The sequence below is a fragment of the Ranitomeya variabilis genome, chromosome 7, assembly GCF_051348905.1.
Source record: "Ranitomeya variabilis isolate aRanVar5 chromosome 7, aRanVar5.hap1, whole genome shotgun sequence".
Lineage (NCBI taxonomy): Eukaryota > Metazoa > Chordata > Amphibia > Anura > Dendrobatidae > Ranitomeya > Ranitomeya variabilis.
In genome coordinates this window covers 109550996-109577566 of record NC_135238.1, presented here as the reverse complement: position 1 = coordinate 109577566, position 26571 = coordinate 109550996, and the positions used below count along the sequence as shown (strand labels likewise).

Genomic DNA, 26571 nt, shown 5'->3' with positions numbered 1-26571 from the left:
ACCCTATTTATTGCCATGAGACATGCCTGTGGCCCCTCGCCGGATGGTTAGTCCACACTGCAGGTGGGATAGGCATAGTTTTAGCAGTGCTCCATAGGCTGGAGTCCACCTCTCCGGAGGACAATGGACAATGGGTGGCTATATGTCAAGGACCGCAACATCTTCAGCAAAGCAAGTCTTTATCAATGGCCCTCAGCAACCCCTTTGGATCTAAGACCCCCACCCAGTGATGGCTCTGCTACCCCTCTTTTGGGGCTTGGGCTCCCACTGGGTACCCCAGTATGGAGAAGCCCCACCCCCTGGCTTTCTTGGGGACCTCTCAACCACCTGGCACCATTCCACTAGGCCCACCAGTTGGTCCGTAATCCTGTGATCTCTCTGGGCAACCCATTTCTGCATCAGCCTTGGAAGGGAGTGAACAAATCTTTCTATGACCACCCGTTCAACCATCTGGGCTGGAGTGGAGAACTCTGGCTGCAATCACTTCTGTACAAGATGCAGAAAATCAAATATATTTTTATCTAAGCAGTTTGTCCCCATAATACGCCACCCATTGCTCTGACCGACATAGTCACGCCCGTGTGTGCTATAATTTCAGTTTTTAATTTGGCATGCTTCTGTGTATCCTTGCGCACCAAATCATAAGCAGCTTTTAGTGACTCACCAGTTAGATAGGGAGCCAGCACCTTCGCCCACTTCTCTGGTGGTTCTTACATCATCTTACCGCCTTCCAGACGTATGTGTTATCTCGTGGATTTGTGGGAGGGGCTGCCGACCTTCCATGAACCGCTTCTGAGAGAAAGTCATTCTGCTGCTGCTGTTGCATCTGTTGTATAATCAGCTTACTGGTCTTTTGTGCTCCATCTGTTGCTGCTGTAAGTGCTGCTGATGCTGTTGGAGCTGTGCTTGTACCAAATGCTTAAGGAGCTCCTCCATTTTGCCTGGTGTCCGTATGCTGGCTTGTGGCTGTCTTCATCCAGGGCATGCAATACCTCTTGTAGCTGTCACATGTGTTCGCTGGGAACGCTGCCCGCACTTCTAACACCACCTGTGCTAGATCGGCTCAGTCAGCAGTACACGAAGGTAGACACAGGAACACTGTCTCTTTCAGAATGTAGTTGGTTTATGAGGTGCAGCATAACCCAAGCTGAAGGGAAAAAAATTAACACAGCCCTCTGGGCAAAAAAACAGCAGAACAAAACAAAATGGTAGCAGAAAACACAGTCCTTCTACTAGTGGGGATGAGCCCCCTCCGGCAAACAAGGTCCACGGTTCAGAATTTTTACCACAAAGCAATACATTTTCTCTGGAATGTTCCTCTCCAGACACAGAACACCCACTGCATCTGGAGGCCAGCTACTGAAGCCCTAGACCATACCGTATGGGTGGAGATAAGGTGAGCAACCTCCCACCCGCTTTATGGTTGTCCACAAAAAAAACAATCCTTTAAACAAATTTGGCTGTTAACTCCTTGCAACAATTTGTGTGCTGAAGGAAAAACTTCTGGGTTTTTATGTCACTGAATCGTTTAGCTTCAGCGAAACATCTCCCCTCCAGCACATTGCCAGTGACTTTGTCACAAGTCTTACATAGCTCCCAACCGTCCCGCATTGTGCGGGACTGTCCTGGTTTGGAGCCTGTGCCCCGCTGTCCAGCGCAGGATGCGCTGATCCCGCACCCGCAGACAGCAGGACCGACACGCCCCCTTGTCTCAAGCCATGTCCCGGGCCCTTACCCTTCCCGTATGGCTACCTGCTTTCTGCACACAGGACCTGTGATGAGGTCACAGGAGGGGAGGAGTCAGAGGTCACATGATCGGGAGTCGGGACCTCCGAAGTTGTGCTGGTTGCCAACTTGCCGCTGCAGGATGAGGTAAGTAATGCTTTGTGTGGGGTCAGGAGGTGTACAGTGTGGATGTAGCAGAGCCGTGTGTGTGCGAGGTGTGCGGAGCCGTATGTGTACGGAGCCGTGTGTGTACGAGGTGTACGGAGCCGTGTGTGTACGAGGTGTACGGAGCCGTGTGTGTACGAGGTGTACGGAGCCGTGTGTGTACGAGGTGTACGGAGCCGTGTGTGTACGAGGTGTACGGAGCCGTGTGTGTACGAGGTGTACGGAGCCGTGTGTGTACGAGGTGTACGGAGCCGTGTGTGTGCGAGGTGTATGGAGCGGAGCCGTGTGTGCGAGGTGTACGGAGCGGAGCTAAATGTGTACGAGGTGTATGGAGCGGAGCGCGTGTGTACAGAGCGGAGCCGTGTGTGCAAAGTGTACGGAGCGCAGCCGCGTGTGTAGGAGTAGCTATGTGTGGCCATTATATGGTACAAAGTATCATGTGCGGCCAATATACAGTATGGAGCATCATGTGCGGTCATTATACAGTATGGAGCATCATGTGTGGCCATTATACAGTATTGAGCATCATGTGCGGCCATTATACAGTATGGAGCATCATGTGTGGCCATTATATGGTACGAAGTATCATGTGCGGCCAATATACAGTATGGAGCATCATGTGCGGTCATTATACAATATGGAGCATCATGTGCAGCCAGTATACAGTATGGAGCATCATGTGCAGTCATTATACAGTATGGAGCATCATGTGCAGTCATTATACAGTATGGAGCATGTGCGGCCATTATACAGTATGCAGCATCATGTGCGGTCATTATATAGTATGCAGCATCATGTGCAGCCAGTATACATTATGGAGCATCATGTGTGGTCATTATACAGTATAGAGCATCATGCGCGGTCATTATACAGTATGGAGCATCATGTGCGGCCATTATACAGTATGCAGCATCATGTGCGGTCATTATATAGTATGCAGCATCATGTGCAGCCAGTATACATTATGGAGCATCATGTGTGGTCATTATACAGTATGGAGCATCATGCGCGGTCATTATACAGTATAGAGCATCATGCGCGGTCATTATACAGTATGGAGCATCATGTGCGGTCATTATACAGTATGGAGCATCATGTGCGGTCATTATACAGTATGGAGCATCATGTGGGGTCATTATACAGTATGGAGCATCATGTGCGGTCATTATACAGTATGGAGCATCATGTGCAGTCATTATACAGTATGGAGCATCATGTGCGGTCATTATACAGTATGGAGCATCATGTGCGGTCATTATACAGTATGGAGCATCATGTGTGGTCATTATACAGTATGGAGCATCATGTGTGGCCATTATACAGTATGGAGCATCATGTGTGGTCATCATACAGTATGGAGGATCATATGCGGTCATCATACAGTATGGAGCATCATGTGTGGCCATTATACAGTATGGAGCACTGTGTGGCCATATTTTTTTGTTTATAATTATTGTATGTGAAACAGTGTGATCAGCAGTGCTAAATGGGTGTGGTTGGGACGTGCATATGGGTGTGACTAATTATGAATGGGTGTGGTCAGAGGTGTGGCCTAAAATTTGCCGCGGCGCACGACGCGCGCCGCAAACTTTGTCCCTCTTTCCCATCTTCAAAAGTTGGGAGGTATGGTCTTATGGTTATGTTGGCTTTTATATAATTGACAACATTCTATCTAGGTTGATAATCTTGATCATCTCACTAAATTATCATGTTTTATGAAAAATAACTTCCACACGATCCAGAAATGTGCCATGCCACAGTTCCCATCCGATGGCTCTATATTTTCTAAGTGTAATTTATAGACACTGTGGAATAGAAATATCTATTGGCAGCAGTCGCGTAACTAGAGTCTGATTTGGACCAGGGCCCCCCACCCTGAATAAATTTTTTTGTGTGTATATGTGTATATGTATGTATATATATATATATATATATATATATATATATATATATATATATATATATATATATATATATATATATATATATATATATATGTGTGTGTATATATATATATATATGTGTGTGTATATATATATATATATATATATATATATATATATATATATATATATATATATATATATATATATATATATATATATATATATATATATATGTATATATATATATATATATGTATATATATACACTCACTGGCCACTTTATTAGGTACACCTGTCCAACTTCTTGTTAACACTTAATTTCTAATCAGCCAATCACATGGCGGCAACTCAGTGCATTTAGGCATGTAGACATGGTCAAGACAATCTCCTGCAGTTCAAACCGAGCATCAGTATGGGGAAGAAAGGTGATTTGAGTGCCTTTGAACGTGGCATGGTTGTTGGTGCCAGAAGGGCTGGTCTGAGTATTTCAGAAACTGCTGATCTACTGGGATTTTCACGCACAACCATCTCTAGGGTTTACAGAGAATGGTCCGAAAAAGAAAAAAAATCCAGTGAGCGGCAGTTCTGTGGGCGGAAATGCCTTGTTGATGCCAGAGGTCAGAGGAGAATGGGCAGACTGGTTCGAGCTGATAGAAAGGCAACAGTGACTCAAATCGCCACCCGTTACAACCAAGGTAGGCCTAAGAGCATCTCTGAACGCACAGTGCGTCGAACTTTGAGGCAGATGGGCTACAGCAGCAGAAGACCACACCGGGTACCACTCCTTTCAGCTAAGAACAGGAAACTGAGGCTACAATTTGTACAAGCTCATCGAAATTGGACAGTAGAAGATTGGAAAAACGTTGCTTGGTCTGATGAGTCTCGATTTCTGCTGCGACATTCGGATGGTAGGGTCAGAATTTGGCGTAAACAACATGAAAGCATGGATCCATCCTGCCTTGTATGGAGCATCTTTGGGATGTGCAGCCGACAAATCTGCGGCAACTGTGTGATGCCATCATGTCAATATAGACCAAAATCTCTGAGGAATGCTTCCAGCACCTTGTTGAATCTATGCCACGAAGAATTGAGGCAGTTCTGAAGGCAAAAGGGGGTCCAACCCGTTACTAGCATGGTGTACCTAATAAAGTGGCCGGTGAGTGGATATATATATATCTATATATATATATATATATATATATATATATATATATATATATATATATATATATATATATATATATATATATATATATATATATATATATATATATATATACACTAGATGTTGGCCCGATTCTAACGTATCGGGTATTCTAGAATATGCATGTCCACGTAGTATATTGCACAGCCCACGTAGTATATTGCACAGCCCACGTAGTATATTGCCCAGCCACGTAGTATATTGCCTAGCCACGTAGTATATTGCCCAGTGACGTAGTATATTGCTCAGTGACGTAGTATACAGCACAGAGCCACGTAGTATATTGCACATCGACCTAGTATACAGCACAGAGCCACGTAGTATATTACCCAGCTACGTAGTATATTGCCCAGCCACGTAGTATATTGCCCAGTTACGTAGTATATTGCCCAGTGACGTAGTATACAGCACAGAGCCACGTAGTATATTGCACAGCGACGTATTACAGCACAGAGCCACGTAGTATATTGCCCAGCCATGTTACAGCACAGAGCCACGTAGTATATTGCCCAGCCACGTAGTATATTCGCCAGTCACGTAGTATATTGTCCAGCTACGTAGTATATTGTCCAGCCACGTATGTCACAGGTTAAAAAATAAAAAATAAACATATACTCACCTTCCGAGGGCCCCTTGTACTTCCGCCGCCTCCTTCTCGCGCAGGCACGCAGGACCTGTGATGATGTCGCGGTCACATGACCGTGACGTTATGGCAGGTCCTTCTCGCAGACCATCCTTGCCACCAGAACGTGCCGCTTGCATGGACCGGTCACCGGAGCGTCGTGAGGAGCGGGAAAGGCGGCGGAAGGTGAGTATATAATGATTTTTTATTATTTTTAACATTATATGTTTTTACTATTGACGCTGCATAGGCTGCATCAATAGTAAAAACTTGGTCACACAGGGTTAATAGTGGCGGTAACGGAGTGAGTTACCCACGGCATAACGCGGTCCGTTACCGCTGGCATTAACCCTGTGTGAGCGGTGACTGCGGGGACTCTGAGTATTGAGTGGGCGCCGGGCAGTGACTGCAGGGGAGTAGGGAGGGACTAATCGGACTATGGCCGTCGCTGATTGGTCACGGTAGCCATGACAGGCAGCTGGCGCGACCAATCAGCGACGCGGGATTTCCGTGACGGAAGTTGCCGACAGACAGAAAGACGGAAGTACCCCTTAGACAATTATATATATAGATATATATACACAGTACAGACCAAAAGTTTGGACACACCTTCTCATTTAAAGATTTTTCTGTATTTTCATGACTATGAAAATTGTACATTCACACTGAAGGCATCAAAACTATGAATAAACATATGTGGAATTATATACTTAACAAAAAAGGGTGAAACAACTGAAAATATGTCTTATATTCTAGGTTCTTCAAAGTAGCCACCTTTTGCTTTGATGACTGCTTTGCACACTCTTGGCATTCTCTTGATGAGCTTCAAGAGGTAGTCACCGGGAATGGTCTTCCAACAATCTTGGTGCAAGATTTAGACTGGACCCCCTGCCATCCTGAATAAATTATATATATATGCACCCTCCATCCTGGTATATATGTGCCTTATCCTGACCCCATTCCGGTATATATATTGCCCACCCTATTATGTGTCCCTTCTCCGGTGCCCAATCCTAGTATATATTTGTCCCCTGTTCTGCCATTGTTCTGTAATGTATAAAAGAAAATAAACCATTATACTCATGAGGGGCTTACACAGAAGTCATGGGGATCCATATAAGAAGTATAATGCACCCCATAATCCTCCATATAATATAATGCACCCCCATAGTCCTCTATATAATATACTGCACAGATCATAGTCATCCATGTAGTACACTATGTTCCAAATTATTATGCAAGTTATATTTTTCTCGGATTTTCCTAAATGGTCAGTCCAAATGACAGTCAGTCTAATAAAAGTCATCACCCTTTAGAATATACATCGAATTTTATTGAAGAAACCTCCCAATGATAACACTCTAATCTCCAAAATGAATAAAACCTCAAAATGCACTGTTCCAAATTTAGGCACAGTAGAATTCTAGACATTTGATATGTTTTAAAGAACTGAAAATGCTCATTTGCACACATAGGTTCGGGTCCCTGCGGGTTCTCCCACAGCGGATTTCATAAATTTGCAGGGCAAAACCGCTGCAGTTATCCCTGCAGATTTATCACGTTTTGTCTTGCGGTTTCCGCTGCGGGCTTTGGTTTTACTATTGATGCTGCATATGCAGCATCAATAGTAATGTTAAAAATAAAAAAAAAATGGTTATACTCACCCCCTCTGATGTCCCGATCTCCTCGGCGCTGCACGCGGCGGTCCGTTTCCAAAGATGCTGTGCGAGAAGGACATTCGTGACGTCACGGTCATGTGACCGCGGCGTCATCACAGTCATGTGACCGCGACGTCACCACAGGTCCTGCTCGCACAGCAAACCTGAGACCGGACGGCCGCATGCAGCGCTGAGAGGTGAGTATAGCATTATTTTTTATTTTAATTCTTTTTTTTTACCACAAATATGGTTACCAGGGCCTGGGGGAGAGTTTCCTCTCCTCCACCCCGGGTAGCAACCGCACATTATCCGCTTACTTCCCGCATCGTGGGCACAGCCCCATGCGGGAAGTAAGCAGATCAATGCATTTCTATGTGTGCAGAATCGCTGCGATTCTGCACAAAGAAGTGACATGCTGCGGGTTGTAAACCGCTGCGTTTCTGCGCGGTTTTTCCCGCAGCTTGTGCACAGCGGTTTGCGGTTTCCATAGGGTTTACGTGTAAATGTAAACGCTATGGAAACTGCTGCGGACCCGCAGCATCAAAATCGCCGCGGATCCGCGGTAAAACCCGCAAAGTGTGAACATGGCCTAAGAGGTCACATTCACTGAACAAAAAAGCTATTTAACTCCAAAACATCCTAACAGGCCAAGTTACATGTTAACATAGGACCCTTCTTTGATATCACCTTCTCAATTTTTTCCACCCATTGAACTTGTGAGTTTTTGGAGAGTTTCTGCTTGTATTTCTATGCATGAAGTCAGAATAGCCTCCCAGAGCTGCTGTTTTGATGTGAACTGCCTCCCACCCTCATAGATCTTTTGCTTGATGATACTCCAAAGATTCTCTATAGGGTTGAGGACAGGGGAAGATGGTGGCCACACCATGAGTTTATCTCCTTTTATGCCCATAGCAGCCAATGACTCAGGTATTCTTTGCAGCATGAGATGGTGCATGGTCATGCATGAAGATGATTTTGCTCCTCAAGGCACGTTTCTGCTTTTTATACCATGGAAGAAAGTTGTTAGTCAGAAACTCTATATACTTTGCAGAAATCATTTTCACATCTTCAGGAACTTTAAAGGGCCCTACCAGCTGTTTCCCCATGATTCCGTCCCAAAACATGACTCCTCCACATCCTTGCTGAGGTTGCAGCCTTGTTGGGACATGGTGGCCATCCACCAATTATCCACTACTCCATCCATCTGGACCATCCAGGGTTGCTCGACACTCATCAGTAAACAAGATTGTTTGAAAATTAGTCTTCATGTATGTCTGGGCCCACTACAACCGTTTCTGCTTGTAAACACTGTTTAGGGGTGGCCGAATAGTAGGTTTATGAACCAAAGCAAGCCTTTGAAGGAGCCTACACCTTGAGGTTCGAGGGACTCCAGAGGCATCAGTGGCTTCAAATATCTGTTTGCTGGTTTGTAATGGCTTTATAGCAGCTGCTCTCTTTATCCGATGATCTTGCCTGGCAGAAACCTTCCTCATTATGCCTTTATCAGCACGAAAACGACTGTGCTCAGATTCAGCCACAAATCTCTTAACAGTAAGATGATCACGCTTAAATTTTCAAGAAATATCTAATGTTTTCATCCCTTGACCAAGGCATTGCACTATTTGATGCTTTTCGGCAGCAGAGATATCCTTTTTCTTTCCCATGTTACTTGAAAACTGTGGCCTGCTTAATAATGTGGAACATCATTTTTAAGTAGTTTTCCTTTAATTAGAATCACCTGGAAAACTAATTATCACATGTGTTTAAGATTGATTTCAGTGATCCATTGAGCCCCGAGACACAATGTCATCCATGAGTTTATTTGAAAAACAAAACAATTAAATCGTTTTGACACTTAAATCCAATTTGCATAATAACTTGGAACACAGTGTATAATCAAATGCACCTCCTTAGTCATCCATAAAGTATAATGCACCCCATAGTACTTCATAGTAGTAAAATGCACATCATAGTCCTCCTATAAAATATTATGCACCCCGATAGTCAACCTATAATGTATAGGAGGGAGACGTGGAGGGGGTCGTAGGAGGGCAACAACCCAGCAGCAGGACCGCTACCTCAGCCTTTGTGCAGGGAGGAACAGGAGGAGCACTGCCAGAGCCCTGCAAAATTACTTCCAGCAGGCCACAAATGTGCATATGTCTGCACAGACGGTTAGAAACTGACTCCTTGAGAATTGTCTGAGTGCCCGACGTCCACAGATGGGGGTTGTGCTCACAGCCCAACACCGTGCAGGACGCTTGGCATTTGCCACAGAACACCAGGATTGGCAAATTCACCACTGGCGCCCTGTGCTCTTCACAGATGAAAGCAGGTTCACACTGAGCACATGTGACAGATGTGACAGAGTCTGGAGACGCTGTGGAGCGCGATCTGCTGCCTGCAATATGCTTCAACATGACGAGTTTGGCAGTGGGTCAATAATGGTGTGGGGTGGCATTTCTTTGAAGGGCTGCACAGCCTTCCATGTGCTCACCAGAGGTAGCCTGACTGCCATTAGGTACCGAGATGAGATCCTCAGACCCCTTGTGAGATCATATGCTGGTGTGGTTGGCCCTGGGTTCCTCCTAATGCAGGACAAAGCCAAACCTCATGTGGCTGGAGTGTGTCAGCAGTTCATGCAAGATGAAGACATTGAAGCTATGGACTGGCCCGTCTGTTCCCCAGACCTGAATCCAATTGAACACATCTGGGACATCATGTCTCGCACCATCTACCATCGACTCATTGCACCACAGACTGTCCAGGAGTTGGCGGATGCTTTAGTCCAGGTCTGGGAGGAGATCCCTCAGGAGACCATCCACCCCCTCATCAGGAGCATGCCCAGGCGTTGTAGGGAGGTCATACAGGCACGTGGAGGCCACACATACTACTAAGCATCATTTCCTTGTCTTGAGGCATTTCCAATGAGGTTGGATCAGCCTGTAATTTGATTTTCCACTTTGATTTTGAGTATCATTTCAAATTCAGACATCCATGGGATATTATATTTGATTTGCATTGATCATTTTTATGTTTTATTCTTCTCAACACATTCCACTATGTAATGAATAAAGATTTGCAACTGGAATATTTAATTCAGTGATATCTAGGATGTGGGATTTTAGTGTTCCCTTTATTTTTCTGAGCAGTGTATATCTACGCTGTGTTCCAAATTATTATGCAAATTGGATTTAAGTGTCATAAAGATTTAATTATTTAGTTTTTCAAATAAGCTTGTGGATGGTATTGTGTCTCAGGGCTCAATGGATCACTGAAATCAATCTTAAACACATGTGATAATTAGTTTTCCAGGTGATTCTAATTAAAGGAAAACTACTTAAAAATGATGTTCAAGATTATTAAGCAGGCCACAGGTTTCAAGCAATATGGGAAATGAAAAGCATCTCTCTGCTGCTGAAAAGTTTTAAATAGTGCAATGCCTTGGACAAGGTATGAAAACATTAGATATTTCACCAAAACTGAAGAGTGATCATCATACTGTGAAGAGATTTCTGACTGAAACAGAGCAGCACAGATTTTATGCAGATAAAGACATAATGAGGAAGGTTTCTGCCAGACAAATTCATTGGATTAAGAGAGCAGCTGACAAAATACCATTACAAAGCAGCAAACAGTTATTTGAAGCTGCTGGTGCCTCTGGAGTCTCTCGAACCTCAGGGTGTAGGATCCTTCAAAGGCTTGCTGTGGTGCATAAACCTACTATTATTCCACCCCTAAACAGTGTTCACAAGCAGAAACGGTTGCCGTGGGCCCAGATATACATGAAGACTAATTTTCAAACAGTCTTGTTTACTGATGTGTGTCGAGCAACCCTGGATGGTCGAGATGGATGGAGTAGTGGATAGTTGGTGGATAGCCACCATGTCCCAACAAGGCTGCGACATCAGCAAGGAGGTGGAGGAGTCATGTTTTGGGCCGGAATCATGGGGAAACAGCTGGTAGGGCCCTTTAAGGTTCCTGAAGATGTGAAAATGACCTCTGCAAAGTATATAGTTTCTGACTGACAACTTTCTTCCATGGTATAAAAAGCAGAAACGTGCGTTCAGGAGCAAAGTCATCTTCATTCATGACAATGCACCATCTCATGCTGCAAAGAATACCTCTGAGTCATTGGCTGCTATGGGCATAAAAGGAGATGAACTCATGGTGTGGCCACCATCTTCCCCTGACCTCAACCCTATAGAGAACCTTTGGAGTATCATCAAGCAAAAGATCTATGAGGATGGGAGGCAGTTCACATCAAAACAGCAGCTCTGGGAGGCTATTCTGACTTCATGCATAGAAATACAAGCAGAAACTCTCCAAAAACTCATAAGTTCAATGGATGCAAGAATTCTGAAGGTGAATATTGAAGGAGGGTTCCTATGTTAACATGTAACTTGGCCTGTTAGGAGGTTTTGGAGTTAAATAGCTTTTTTTGTTCAGTGAATGTGACCTCCTAAGGCCGGTGTCACACTGGCGAGTTTTACGGACGTATGAGCGCATAAACTACGTCCGTAAAATTCGCATTACACACGGCCCAATGAATCTCTATGGCCCAGCTCATATCTGCCGTATATTACGCATCCGTAATATACAGTCTTGTATGGCCGTAGAAAATCGCAGCATGACATGTTTTGTACAGCTGACATGTGCGCGCAATGAGCTTGAGCGGAATCGCGATCCGCCCACGCCCATTAACTAGTTAAATGCCGCCGTGAAACGCTGACAGCGGCATTTACTTAGCGCTCCCGGCCGCGCGGCTGGAGGTGCTCGCACCGCTTACCCCGTCACATGATCGGGGGTCATCGGTACATTGCCATAACAACCAGAGGTCTCCTTGAGACCTCTATGGTTGTTGTTGGCCGATTGCTTTGAACGCCACCCTGTGGTCGGCGTTCAAAGCAACCCTGCATTTCTGCTACATAGAGGTGATCTGTTCTCTATGTAGCAGAGCCGATCGTGTAGTGCATACTTCTAGCCTCCTATGGAGGCTATTGAAGCATGCCAAAATTTAAAAAAGTGTTTAAAAAAATAAAAAATATATAAAAGTTCAAATCACGCCCCTTTCGCCCCAATCAAAATAAAACAGTAAAAAAAAAATTAAACCTACATATATTTGGTATTGCCGCGTTCAGAATCGCCCGATCTATCAATAAAAACAAAGGATTAACCTGATCGCTAAATGGCGTAGCGAGAAAAAAAATCAAAACGCCAAAATTATGTTTTTTTGGTAGCCGCAACATTGCATTAAAATGCAGTAATGGGCGATCAAAAGAACGTATCTGCACCAAAATGGTATAATTAAAAACGCCAGCTCGGCATGCAAAAAATAAGCCCTCACCCGACCCCAAATCACGAAAATTGGAGACGCTACGGGTATTGGAAAATGGCGCTTTTTTTTTTTTTTTTACCACTTAGATAAAAGAGAACCTATACATGTTTGGTGTCTATGAACTCGTAATGACCTGGAGAATCACAATGGCAGGTTAGTTTTAGCATTTGGTGATCCTAGCAAAAAAGCCAAACAAAAAACAAGTGTGAGATTGCATTTTTTTGCAATTTCATCGCACTTGGAATTTTTTTCCCGTTTTCTGTTACACGGCATGGTAAACCAATGGTATCATTCAAAAGTACGTCTCGTCCCGCAAAAAATAAGCCCTCACATGGCCATATTGACGGAAAAATAAAAAAGTTATGGCTCTGGGAAGGAGGGGAGCGAAAAATGAAAACGAAAAAAGCTCCGGGGCTGAAGGGGTTAAAACATATCAAATGATTAGAAATTCTACTGTGCCTAATAATTTGGAACAGTGCATTTTGAGTTTTTATTCATTTTGGAGATTATACTGTTACCATTGTAAGGTTTCTTCAATAAAATTTGATGTATACTCTAACTGGTGATGACTTTTATTAGACTGACTGTCATTTGAAAGAACACTTAGGAAAATCCGAGACAAATATAATTTGCATAATAATTTGGAACATGGTGTATGTAATCAAAATATGGGCCTTATAGTTGTAAATAGTTAAATATATGCTATGTATATAGAGTAGATTATTAATAATATCTAATGTAAGTATTGAATTCATATTTTTAATATCATTTTAATGTCTTGTCACAACTAACGACATTATTAGTAATATCTGCCAATAGATATTGCTACTTCATAGGGTCTATAAAAGACATAATAAAAGATAAAAGATTGAATCCTCTATAGGACTCAGGCAACCATTGAGCTGTTGCTCTGAGTCTAACTGAATCCAATAGGGCTGTATTATGACATACGGTAATACTAATGAAGAAAATCGAATATAACGCTGTTAAGGAAACAAATAGCCATTGTATCACTACATGATTTAAATTGATCATAGTACAACAGCACAGAGGATGTGTAATAGTCCTGAGGGCCTACAGGCTGTATGATAATGTGATGTCAATTATGGAGGTGGAAGACAGATGCCCATGGGCTGCAGGTGGAAAATCTGCACTTTCAACAAGGGAACAGGTGGAAGACAAAGCGAAGGATCTGAAAGCACTCTGAATCAACCAGTCTAAAACAACCTCTACTTGTTCTGGCCTCATGATTCAGCCAGTACTCAGGCCAATGAAATTACGCAAAACATCCTGTTGACGGCGTGCACCAGAGGAAAGTGTTTCATTTGGGCACGTAGCAGTCACAGATCAACCATGTCCTCTCTCTCCCTGCTGCAGCTATACCACCAGCAACATGGCCATGTGACCTATTTGATGCGCTCTTCATTGTTTTCACCCCAAAAAAAGTGCAGAGTATTACACAACCTGTATTGTGAGAGGGAGAGTCACCAGCTGATAATTTCACTGACTGTTTTCCGAGTCCCTCCCCAAAAATCAATAAAAAACAAAACACATAAACAGTGTTGGTTACCTACTCCTACGCCTCTTCCACCTACACCGCAACCTTCTTCTCAACCTCCTCCTCCACTTGGACCTCCGCCTTCTAGTTCAAGATTATACATTTTTATTTTTTTATATTCTGTTATGTTAAGTAATTTCCCTATCCGCATTTGTTTGCAGGGCAACTGTACTACTCTTACCCCAATTTATCTTCATTTTGCAGACCCCTTTCCCTTAGTATGAGCATTTTACAGCCATTTTAAAGCACCAATATTATTTTCCACATTGACTTCTGTTGGATTTGAGGTCAAGTTCAGGGTCCCATCCGAACCAAACTTTGAACTACAGTTTGGATGAGCCCAAGCATACACAGGTCTGTTCAACCCTACCTGTCATCTGTTTGGGGAGGGAAAGACGTTGAGTTGTCTCCATCACCTATTATCATTGGTGAGTTCTGTGTTGCTTGTCCTCAGCATAATATTAGAAGTTATTTTCATTGTAAATTCACCTATGGCAATAATGAGAAAACAGTAATGAGCTCTAAAGAAATAGAAGGGTACACCTATTGGGAAACATCGAGGCTAGTGTGAAAATTAATTATTTTTTTGGAAAATTGCCAAGAGAATTGTAACATTTTTAAAGCTGTGTGCAATCTGAAAATCTTCTAAAACTATAGGTTATTTTCAGGGGATACATTTTTGTTAAATCTTAGAATATTAAGTTGACATTAAGTGGTAAGAGAAACATTGGCTGAGTTTCCTCAACTCATTCTGGACTACTCTAAAGTATTTGTTTTCTTTCAGGGTGTCGGTCTTTCTGTTCATGGTCATTTTAGAGTAGCATCTGAGAAGACTCTCTTTGCAATGCCAGAGACCGCAATTGGTAAGTTTATGTCATTGGCTTGTGCTAATTTGTTTACTGCTGATTATCTTTCTTATTGTTTGGAGGGCTGAAACCTTAAGGTACCGTCACATTAAGCGACGCTGCAGCGATAGCGACAACGATGTCGATCGCTGCAGCGTCGCTGTTTGATCGCTGGAGAGCTGTCATACAGACCGCTCTCCAGCGACCAACGATGCCGAGGTCCCCGGGTAACCAGGGTAAACATCGGGTTGCTAAGCGCAGGGCCGCGCTTAGTAACCCGATGTTTACCCTGGTTACCAGCGTAAAAGTAAAAAAAACAAACAGTACATACTCACCTGTGCGTCCCCCAGCTTCTGCTTCCTGACACTGACTGAGCTCCGGCCCTAACAGCACAGCGGCTTTCACTTTCACTTTAGGGCCGGCGCTCAGTCAGTGTCAGGAAGCAGACGCTGGGGGAGGTATGACGCTGGGTGAGTATGTACTGTTTTTTTTTTTTTACTTTTACGCTGGTATCCAGGGTAAACATCGGGTTACTAAGCGCGGCCCTGCGCTTGGTAACCCGATGTTTACCCTGGTTACCAGTGTAAAACATCGCTGGTATCGTTGCTTTTGGTGTCAAACACAACGATACACGGCGATCGGACGACCAAATAAAGTTCTGGACTTTATCCAGCGACATCACAGCAGGATCCTGATCGCTGCTGCGTGTCAAACTAAACGATATCGCTAGCGAGGACGCTGCAACGTCACGGATCGCTAGCGATATCGTTTAGTGTGACGGTACCTTTAGCTTCATTCAGAAATCAGTGTGTGTTCTCTTATGCAAAAAACTGATCAAAATCAGTCAGTTCTGTCAGAATGTCAGTTTTCACCATCAATGTTGATTTCTCAAGCTTCTTTTATCAAAGAGTCAGTGAAAAATAGACAAAATTAGCATGACATCTGAGTGCTATCCATCTTTTTTTAATCCCTTAAAGATGATAATAAAATAGTCATAGAGAACAAAGAAAAGGCTGAGATATTAACCCATTCACCCCCAAGCCTATTTTCACCTTCATGACCAGGCCAAATTTTACAATTCTGACCAGTGTCACTTTATGAGGTAATAACTCTGGAGAACGCTTAAACAGATCCCACTGATTTGGAGACTGTTTTTGTGAAATATTGTACTTCATGATAGTGATAAAGGTTAAAGACTTGCATTTATTTGTGAAAAAAATCAGAAACTTGGGAAAATTTTGCAATTTTCAAACTTTTCATTTTTATTCCCTTAAATCAGAGTTATGACACACAAAATAGTTAATAAATAATATTTAATGTACATCCCGCCTCCTTACTCTAGTAGGTAGATACGGGAAGTGATGGAGCTGACCGGATGTATGGGGGAATTCCTCACTTAATTATTGGAGACCTCAACAAGATATGTGATGAATTCTGAGATAAAAACAAAAATTGTCAGAATAGTACTCAGAGCCATATCACTGCATTTGGTACATACATTCAAGAAATTGGGCTAGTAGATATGTGGAGGGTAAGGCGTGTTGGGGAAAGGGGATATTCATGCAACTCACCAGCACATGACACCCTGTCCAGAATAGACATGGCCCTTGGAAATGGGATGTTGGACTCGATGGTAAGGGATGTTAAATATTTGTCTCGGGCTATTTCAGACCATAGTCCGATTGAGGTTGAATTGCGGTCAACGGGGACACAATCCGGACACAGGGGAGAGTGGAAAATTCACCCTGCTTGGCTACACAGTTTGGACCTAGAGAGTATACTACGGGAAGAGGAAGAATACTTTGTTATTGATGAAGGAAGTGCTGATATATCTATTATTTGGGATGCTATGAAAGAACGAGAACGAAACAGTTAGAGAAAGCAACTATGGAGAAGTTAAGGAAAGCGGAGGATGAGATGGTTACACTTAACATCCATGAGGCCAGAAGAAGATTAAGGGAAGCTCAGGAGGATGTGAATAAGATCTTTTTGGAACAGGCAGAGAGGAAAAGGGAATTTCAGCAGCTGGCTTATTATCAGGATGGGGAAAATGTGGGCCATATGTTATTGCTGGTGGCTTCGGCCCAGAGGGGTAACCCATATGTGCACTCTTTGAATTCGATGGATGGCACGAAGATGTCGGATAATGCGGACATTTTGAATATTTTTACTGAATTCTATAAAGATTTATACTCCTCTCGGTGCGGGAACATCGGTTGAGGACACTGTGGCATTCCTAGAGGGAGTGAAACTTCCCAGATTGGAGAATGATGACAGGGAAAGTTTGGTGGCACCTATCACGGATGAGGAGATAAGTAGGGCATTGGGGTCAATGGCAAAGAGGAAGGCGCCAGAGGGGGATGGGCTACCAGTGGACATTTTTAAAGGTATGGAGGAGGTGCTAATTCCCAAACTTAGAATGGTGCTGGAGGAGGCAAAGAATAGAAGGAGGCTACCAGCAACTATGAGAGAGGCCATAATAGTGGTACTACCAAAGGCAGATAAAGACCTACCAATGCCAGAATCATACAGACCAATTTAATTGCTTACAACGGATGTCAAACATCTGGCCAAGGTGTTGGCAAGTTGACTGATGGGTATCATCTCTAAATTAATCCATCCGGATCAGTCTGACTTTAATCCTGATCAACGGCTGTCAAATTGAGAAGGCTTTTTATGAATATGCAGCTGCGTGCTGACAACTCTTATTGCATCGTTAGATGCCCAAAAGGCATTTGATAGTGTAGAATGGAGATATTTAAGGCAGGTTCTGCGTCATAAGGGTTTTGGCCCGCAATTCATATCATGGGTCCAATTAATGTATGCACAACCGTTGGCTAGAATTAGGGTGAGTAGGGTGCTTTCTCATACCATAGAATTGCACAGAGGAACCAGGCAGGGGTGCCCGCTCTACCCTCTTTCGTTTGATTTGGCTATGGAACCGTTGGCCGCGAAAATACGACAGTCTACGGAGGTCCCGGGATTTAAGTATGGGACCTTAGAGGAAAAAATAGCGCTCTACGCAGATGATATCATGGTATTCTTAAGTGATCCACAGACATCTTTGAGAAGGTGCTATACAGCTTATTGAGGGTTTTGGATCTCTGTCGGGGTTGGCGATTAACTGGAGTAAATCAAACTTGTTTAATATACAGTTAGGTCCATATATATTTGGACAGAGACAACATTTTTCTAATTTTGGTTATAGACATTACCACAATGAATTTTAAACAAAACAATTCAGATGCAGTTGAAGTTCAGACTTTCAGCTTTCATTTGAGGGTATCCACAATAAAATTGGATGAAGGGTTTAGGAGTTTCAGCTCCTTAACATGTGCGACCCTGTTTTTAAAGGGACCAAAAGTAATTGGACAATTGACTCCAAGGCTATTTCATGAACAGGTGTGGGCAATCCCTTCGTTATGTCATTCTCAATTAAGCAGATAAAAGGCCTGGAGTTGATTTGAGATGTGGTGCTTGCATTTGGAAGGTTTTGCTGTGAAGTAAACATGCGGTCAAAGGAGCTCTCCATGCAAGTGAAACAAGCCATCCTTAAGCTGCGAAAACAGAAAAAAAACAAGCCGAGAAATTGCTACAATATTAGGAGTGGCAAAATCTACAGTTTGGTACATCCTGAGAAAGAAAGAAAGCACTGGTGAACTCATCAATGCAAAAAGACCTGGGTGTCCACGGAAGACAACAGTGGTGGAGGATAGAAGAATAATCTCCATGGTGAAGAGAAACCCCTTCACAACAGCCAACCAAGTGAACAACACTCTCCAGGAGGTAGGCGTATCAATATCCAAATCTATCATAAAGAGAAGACTGCATGAAAGTAAATACAGAGGGTTCACTGCACGGTGCAAGCCACTCATAAGAATCAAGAATAAAAAGGGTAGACTGGACTTTGCTATAAAACATCTAAAATAGCCAGCACAGTTCTGGAAGAACATTCTTTGGACAGATGAAACCATGATCAACCTCTACCAGAATGATGGAAAGAGAAATGTATGGCGAAGGCGTGGTACAGCTCATGATCCAAAGCATACCACATCATCTGTAAAACACGGCGGAGGCAGTGTGATGGCTTGGGCATGCATGGCTGCCAGTGGCACTGGGTCACTAATGTTTATTGATGATGTGACACAGGACAGAAGCAGCCAAATGAATTCTGAGGTATTCAGAGCCACACTGTGTGCTCAGATCCAGCCAAATGCAGCCAAACTGATTGGTCGTCGTTTCATCCTACAGATAGACAATGACCCAAAACATGAAGCCAAAGCAACCCAGGAGTTAATTAAATCAAAGAAGTGGAATATTCTTGAATGGCCAAGTCAGTCACCTGATCTCAACCAAATTGAGCATGCATTTCACTTGTTAAAGACTAAACTTCAGACAGAAAGGCCCACAAACAAACAGCAACTGAAAACCACCGCAGTGAAGGCCTGACAGAGCATCAAAAAGGAGGAAACACAGCGTCTGGTGATGTCCATGAGTTCAAGACTTCAGGCAGTCATTGCCAGCCAAGGGTTTTCAACCAAGTACTAAAAATGAACATTTTATTTAAAATTATTGAATCTGTCCAATTACTTTTGGTCCTTTTAAAAACAGGGTGGCACATGTTAAGGAGCTGAAACTCTTAAACCCTTCATCCGATTTTAATGTGGATACCCTCAAATGAAAGCTGAAAGTCTGAACTTCAACTGCATCTGAATTGTTTTGTTTAAAATTCATTGTGGTATTGTCTATAACCAAAACTAGAAAAATGCTGTCTCTGTCCAAATATATATGGACCGAACTGTTGATGAAATGAATAGTGATGTAGAAGGAGGCAGAGTTAAAGTAGTGGAACAGTTCAAGTATCTGGGATATGGATATCATTGCTGATCGAAGATTATTTGCATAAAAATTTAACCCCCATTTTGGGGACCCTTAAGGCAAAGGCAGGTGCTTGGAATAAACTACACCTGTCGATGGTGGGTTGGGTTAACCTTATTAAAATGATTCTGATGCCCAAAATACTATATGTCCTAAACAATGCGCCTATATGGATACCTCAGGGGAAATTTAAACAAACTAATCCCTTATTTATAAACTTAGTTTGGGGGAAACGGCTTCCCCAGGTTAAGTTGGAGACTCTCCAGCGTCCCAAGGATGATGGGGGATTGGCTCTGCCCAATCCTGGAATATATTTTCTTGTGGCCCAGTGCCAACATTTAAGGGGCTGGGCACATGAGGCGACTTTCAACACGATACAACATATACTGGAAAAATTGAAGAATAGATGACCTGTGGTTCAATGTTTAGAGGATGGATCCCTGGGGACACTTGGTAAAACATACTCTACACTGTTAATGATACATAAATTGTGGGGGAAGATTAAACAAATTTGTGGGGTTACCTGTTTGACTCGGTTTTCACCGATATGGAATAATAATAATCTCCCAGAATTTATGGCCTTGGGGTGTTTGAGGGAATGGCAGGCCAAAGGGATACAGTATGTCTATCAGTTGATGGATCAGCAGGTGCTGAAAGCTTTTCCCCAGTTACATTCGGAATTTTGGCTCCAAGCTGCAGGAAGATTCCTATATGCGCAGATGAAACATACAGTGCCTACAAGTAGTATTCAACCCCCTGCAGATTTAGCAGGTTTACACATTTGGAATTAACTTGGCATTGTGACATTTGGACTGTAGATCAGCCTGGAAGTGTGAAATGCACTGCAGCAAAAAAGAATGTTATTTCTTTGTTTATTTTTTTTTTTAAATTGTGAAAAGTCTTTTCAGAGGGTTATTTATTATTCAACCCCTCAACCCACCAGAATTCTGTTTGGTTCCCCTAAAGTATTAAGAAGTAGTTCAGGCACAAAGAACAATGAGCTTCACATGTTTGGATTAAATATCTCTTTTTCCAACCTTTTCTGACTATTTAAGACCCTCCCCAAACTTGTGAACAGCACTCATACATGGTCAACATGGGAAAGACAAAGGAGCATTCCAAGGCCATCAGAGACAAGATCGTGGAGGGTCACAAGGCTGGCAAGGGGTACAAAACCCTTTCCAAGGAGTTGGGCCTGCCTGTCTCCACTGTTGGGAGCATCATCCGGAAGTGGAAGGCTTATGGAACTACTGTTAGCCTTCCATGGCCTGGACAGCCTTTGAAAGTTTCCTCCCGTGCCGAGGCCAGGCTTGTCCGAAGAGTCAAGGCTAACCCAAGGACAACAAGGAAGGAGCTCCGGGAAGATCTCATGGCAGTGGGGACATTGGTTTCAGTCAATACCATAAGTAACATACTCCACCGCAATGGTCTCCGTTCCAGACGAGCCCGTAAGGTACCTTTACTTTCAAAGCGTCATGTCAAGGCTCATCTACAGTTTGCTCATGATCACTTGGAGGACTCTGAGACTGACTGGTTCAAGGTTCTCTGGTCTGATGAGACCAAGATCGAGATCTTTGGTGCCAACCACACACGTGACGTTTGGAGACTGGATGGCACTGCATACGACCCCAAGAATACCATCCCTTCAGTCAAGCATGGTGGTGGCAGCATCATGCTGTGGGGCTGTTTCTCAGCCAAGGGGCCTGGCCATCTGGTCCGCATCCATGGGAAGATGGATAGCACGGCCTACCTGGAGATTTTGGCCAAGAACCTCCGCTCCTCCGTCAAGGATCTTAAGATGGGTCGTCATTTCATCTTCCAACAAGACAATGACCCAAAGCACACAGCCAAGAAAACCAAGGCCTGGTTCAAGAGGCAAAAAAGCAAGGTGTTGCAGTGGCTTAGTCAGTCTCCTGACCTTAACCCAATTGAAAACTTGTGGAAGGAGCTCAAGATTAAAGTCCACATGAGACACCCAAAGAACCTAGATAACTTGGAGAAGATCTGCATGGAGGAGTGGGCCAAGATAACTCCAGAGACCTGTGCCGGTCTGATAAGGTCTTATAAAAGACGATTATTAGCTGTAATTGCAAACAAAGGTTATTCCACCTAGGGGTTGAATAATAATTGACCCACACTTTTATGTTTAAAATTTATAAAAATTTAACTGAGCAACAAAACTTTTTGGTTTGTAAGATTTATGCATCTGTTAATAAATCCTGCTCTTGTTTGAAGTTTAAAGGCTCTAACTTATTTGCATCTTAGTAAACCTGCTAAATCTGCAGGGGGTTGAATACAACTTGTAGGCACTGTACATGCATAGCTCAGGGCAGGGGTGGGTACCTCACACTTCAGGGGGACATTGTGCTGGATTATATATTTGTGAATGGAACCACAAGAGAGGTAATATCCTCCTTGTACGGGGGCGTGATGCATAGTTTTCTACTTAAATTTCCAATTAAAGCCAGTGCTAAGTGGGAGAGGGAGTTGGGCCCCTTGGAGGACGACACGTAGGACTCCGTTCTGGAATGGGTACCGAGACTGTCGTTGAGTGAGCCGAGTAGGTTGTCTCAGGTTTATATATTACACAGAGTCTACAAGTCCCCGGATGTCTTATTTAAGGCGGGCCTAAGATCTTCTTCAGAGTGTCCCTGGTGCAGGAATGATGGTGCAGGTTTATGCCATATCATCATATGGACATGTCCAAGACTGGCTTCTTTCTGGATAGTAGTCCTGAGTCATATCGAGGGGGCATATAGATGTGTGATTCCCATGGAGCCCGTAGTATGCCTTCTGGGATATGTGGAGGAGATAATGGTGGATAATGCCTTGAAGGAGGCAATTGCCAGACTACTTTATCTGGCGCGGAAGGTGATTGCCAGATGCTGGATAAGGGAGGAGCCACCATCTAGGGGAGAGTTCATCAAACAAGTAAAACATGTCATTAAACTAGAGAAGGGAGTTTATAGGAAAAGGGGGAAATCTGCCCTGTATGAAAAGTTGTGGACACCATGGCTGGATAGGGACATTGAAATAATTGGGAAAGGTCTCCAGAAATTGTCTGAGGGTGTGCTCTCTATTTCACTGCTTTATAAGATGGAACATTGCAATAATCCTCTATTATGTAAGCATGGGGAATGCTGAAATGACAATGCGAGCTGTCTAAAGGGGGGTGAGTTTTGTTATTGGTTATTGGGGTTGACTTATTTGAAATTGAATGTCTTCTGAAAAGATTGTATCCTGCTATGTTATCTTTTAATAAAAATGTATTTGATTAAAAAATAAATAACATTTCCCACGTGGCTATGTCACGGCACCGCCGCTCCTGCCGCCCCACCTGCCGCTCCGCCCCCCGCTCGCCGGCATACTTACCCTCTCAGGCGCGCTCCTCTTGCAGGCATGCATTCTCCCTTCTTCTCCTCCTGATACACCGCAGCTTCCTGGTGTCCGTCAGCTGCGCGTGCGCACTCCATCTCCCTCTGCGCACGCGCACTTCCTCTGTGAAATACTGGTGCGCTGCTTCTCCTCTCTATGGCCTGGAGGACCCTGACCCAGAAGTTCTGCTGCACACCATATATTTAAGGTATGCCCTTCCTCTGATCCTTGCCTGATTGTCATTTGTCCTCATTTGACCCAGGTCCCTTCGTACCTTGCTCTGTCCTGTGCATCCGTCTTGCCCTGCCTGTCTTGTGTTACCGCCGTACCTTGCTCTGTCCTTTGTGTCTGTCTTGCCCTGGCTGTCTTGTGTTACCGCCATACCTTGCTCTGTCCTGAGCATCCGTCATACTCTGCCTATCCTGTGTTTCCGCCGTACCTTGCTCTGTCCTAAGCGTCTGTCATACTTCACCAGTCCTGTTTGTCCGCCTCATCTTGCCTGTCCTGTGTTTCCACTATACCCTGCCAGTCCTGTATTACTTCCATACCCAGTCTGTCTTGGGTGTCCGCTATATCCAGTCTGTCCTGGGCGTCCGCCATATTCTACCAATTCTTAGTCTCAGTCATAGCTAATCTGCTCTGTGTCTCCGTCGTAGTCAGTGCTGCTTCTTTTCCGCTCCTACTTCCTGTCCCCAAGTATCAGCTTCTGCGGCAATAGTCTCCTCCGGGTCTGCCCCTAACACTCCCTGTATTGGGGGTGGTTCACCAGGCCAGCTCACCCGTGGGTGGTTCGTTGTCGTGGATCTGTGGGTTCACTTTAGGAGTTCCTAAAGCTGTGACAGTACAATCAGGCCATGGACCCCGCTGGTACCCCGTCTCCTACCCAAAAGGAACTTCTGTTCCTCCGGGAGAACCAGTCTAGGATCATGTCCTTCCTAAAATCCATGGAGTCTTGTCTCGTCTCTACAGGCCCCCAACCCTGGGAGTGCTCCGCAGCTGGCAGGTCTCCAACAGGAGCTTGCTCAGCAGCGTGACACTCAAGCCCACATTTTTAATTTCATAATTTCATGGCATCCGTGGGTGATCGTCTTTGTGCCCTCCTGTCTCCTTCTCCTGTTTCCTCTCTGTCCTCGGCTCCTCACCCACCGCCTCGCCTGGCTAAACCACCTCGTTACAGTGGGGATCCTAAATTATGTAGAGGGTTTCTGAAGCAGTGCCAACTCCATTTTGAGTTGCTCCCTATGCAGTACCCTACAGACCGAACAAAGGTGGCCTTTGTAATTTCCCACTTAGAGGGTGAGGCTTTAGCTTGGGTAAACCCCCTCTGGGAGCGAGATGACCCTCTTGTCTCTCAACTATTCATCTTTTTGGATACTTTTCGTAAAGTATTCGATGAACCGGGTCGTTTGGCCTCTACCACCGAGTCTCTATTTAACCTCCACCATGGGTCTCTTTCTGTGGGTCAATATGCCATTCGGTTTCACACACTTTCATCTGAATTAGGATGGAACAATGAGGCATTGGTGGGAGCCTTTTGGCGAGGTCTCTTGTCTCGAATTAAGGACAAATTGGCGGGTCGGGATACTCCAGCTACCTTGGAAGATCTTATATCCCTGGCAACCCGCATAGACTTGCGTTTCTAAGAGCCGAGAATCCGCTAGGGAGCGAAGAGTTCCTCGTCTTCCTTCAGCTACTCTGAGTCCTTCCCATCCGCGTTCTTTGACACCTTCTGCTGTTTCTGTCCCAGAGCCCATGCAGGTCGATCGTCTCAAACCGGCGGAACAGCTGTTGTGAAATTGGATTTTGGGCTCCCCCGGTGGCCACTGGTGGAATTGAACTGGTGTGCATCATCCCCTCTGTTCACCTGTTTCCATCAGGATGTGGGAGTCGCTATTTAGCCTTGCTCCTCTGTCACTTCCATGCCGGTCAACATTGTAATCAGAAGCCTTTCTGTGCATGTTCCTGCTGCTAGACAACTCCCAGCTAAGTTGGACTTTAGTCCTCGTTTGTTTTTGCATTTTGTTCCAGTTCACAGCTGTAGTTTCGTTTCTGTGTCTGGAAAGCTCTTGTGATCTGAAATTGCCACTCTGATGTTATGAGTTAATACTAGAGTCTTAAAGTAATTTCAGGATGGTGTTTTGATAGGGTTTTCAGCTGACCATGAAAGTGCCCTTTCTGTCTTCCTGCTATCTAGTAAGCGGACCTCAATTTTGCTAAACCTATTTTCATACTACGTTTGTCATTTCATCTAAAATCACCGCCAATATATGTGGGGGCCTCTGTCTGCCTTTCGGGGAAATTTCTCTAGAGGTGAGCCAGGACTATATTTTCCTCTGCCAGGATTAGTTAGTCCTCCGGCCGGCGCTGGGCGTCTAGGGATAAAAGGCAGGCAACGCTACCCGGCTACTGTTAGTTGTGCGGCAGGTTTAGTTCATGGTCAGTTTAGTTTCCATCCTTCCAAGAGCTAGTTCTTATGTTTGCTGGGCTATGTTCTCTTGCCATTGAGAACCATAACAGTTTGACCGGCCACAAAGGGTTAAATTAATTGACAGAGAAAGGAGAGAAAAGAGAAGTCTGCTGAAGATTTTTTTTTTTTTTCCCCTTCAGTTCTGAGTGTGCTTGTAATTGAATCTCTTGCAAGTCTGCCTATATTGCAGCCTTTCTCTCTCTCTCTCCTTCTAATCCTGGAATGGCTCTGTGTTCACCTGTTTAAAATGGATATTCAGAGTTTAGCTGCAGGTTTGAATAATCTCACCACTAAAGTTCAAAATTTACAAGATTTTGTTGTTCAGGTTCCTATATCTGAACCTAGAATTCCTTTGCCTGAATTTTTCTCGGGGAATAGATCTTGCTTTCAAAATTTCAAAAATAATTGCAAGTTGTTTTTGTCCCTGATATCTTGCTCTGCTGGAGATCCTGCTCAGCAGGTCAGGATTGTGATTTCCTTGCTCCGGGGCGACCCTCAGGATTGGGCTTTTGCATTGGCTCCAGGGGATCCTGCGTTGCTTAATGTGGATGCGTTTTTTCTGGCCTTGGGGTTGCTTAATGAGGAACCTCAGTTAGAACTTCAGGCGGAAAAGGCCTTGATGTCCCTATCTCAGGGGCAAGACGAAGCTGAAATATACTGCCAGAAATTCCGTAAATGGGCTGTGCTTACTCAGTGGAATGAGTGCGCCCTGGCGGCGAATTTCAGAGAGGGTCTCTCTGATGCCATTAAGGATGTTATGGTGGGGTTCCCTGTGCCTGCGGGTCTGAATGAGTCCATGACAATGGCTATCCAGATCGATAGGCGTCTGCGGGAGCGCAAACCTGTGCAC

The 26571-nt window shown here is 44.1% G+C and overlaps 1 protein-coding gene across 4 annotated transcripts in view; it reads left to right on the top strand.

The window, feature by feature from the left end:
* The window catches only part of HIBCH (3-hydroxyisobutyryl-CoA hydrolase), a 962330-nt gene that overhangs the window by 408795 nt on the left and 526964 nt on the right, over nucleotides 1-26571 (top strand). For all 4 annotated transcript variants that reach the window (XM_077275660.1, XM_077275661.1, XM_077275658.1 and 1 more), the window contains one exon: nucleotides 14941-15019. In XM_077275660.1, the coding sequence (XP_077131775.1) occupies nucleotides 14941-15019 (79 nt within the window). The remainder of the gene's footprint in view (nucleotides 1-14940; nucleotides 15020-26571) is intronic.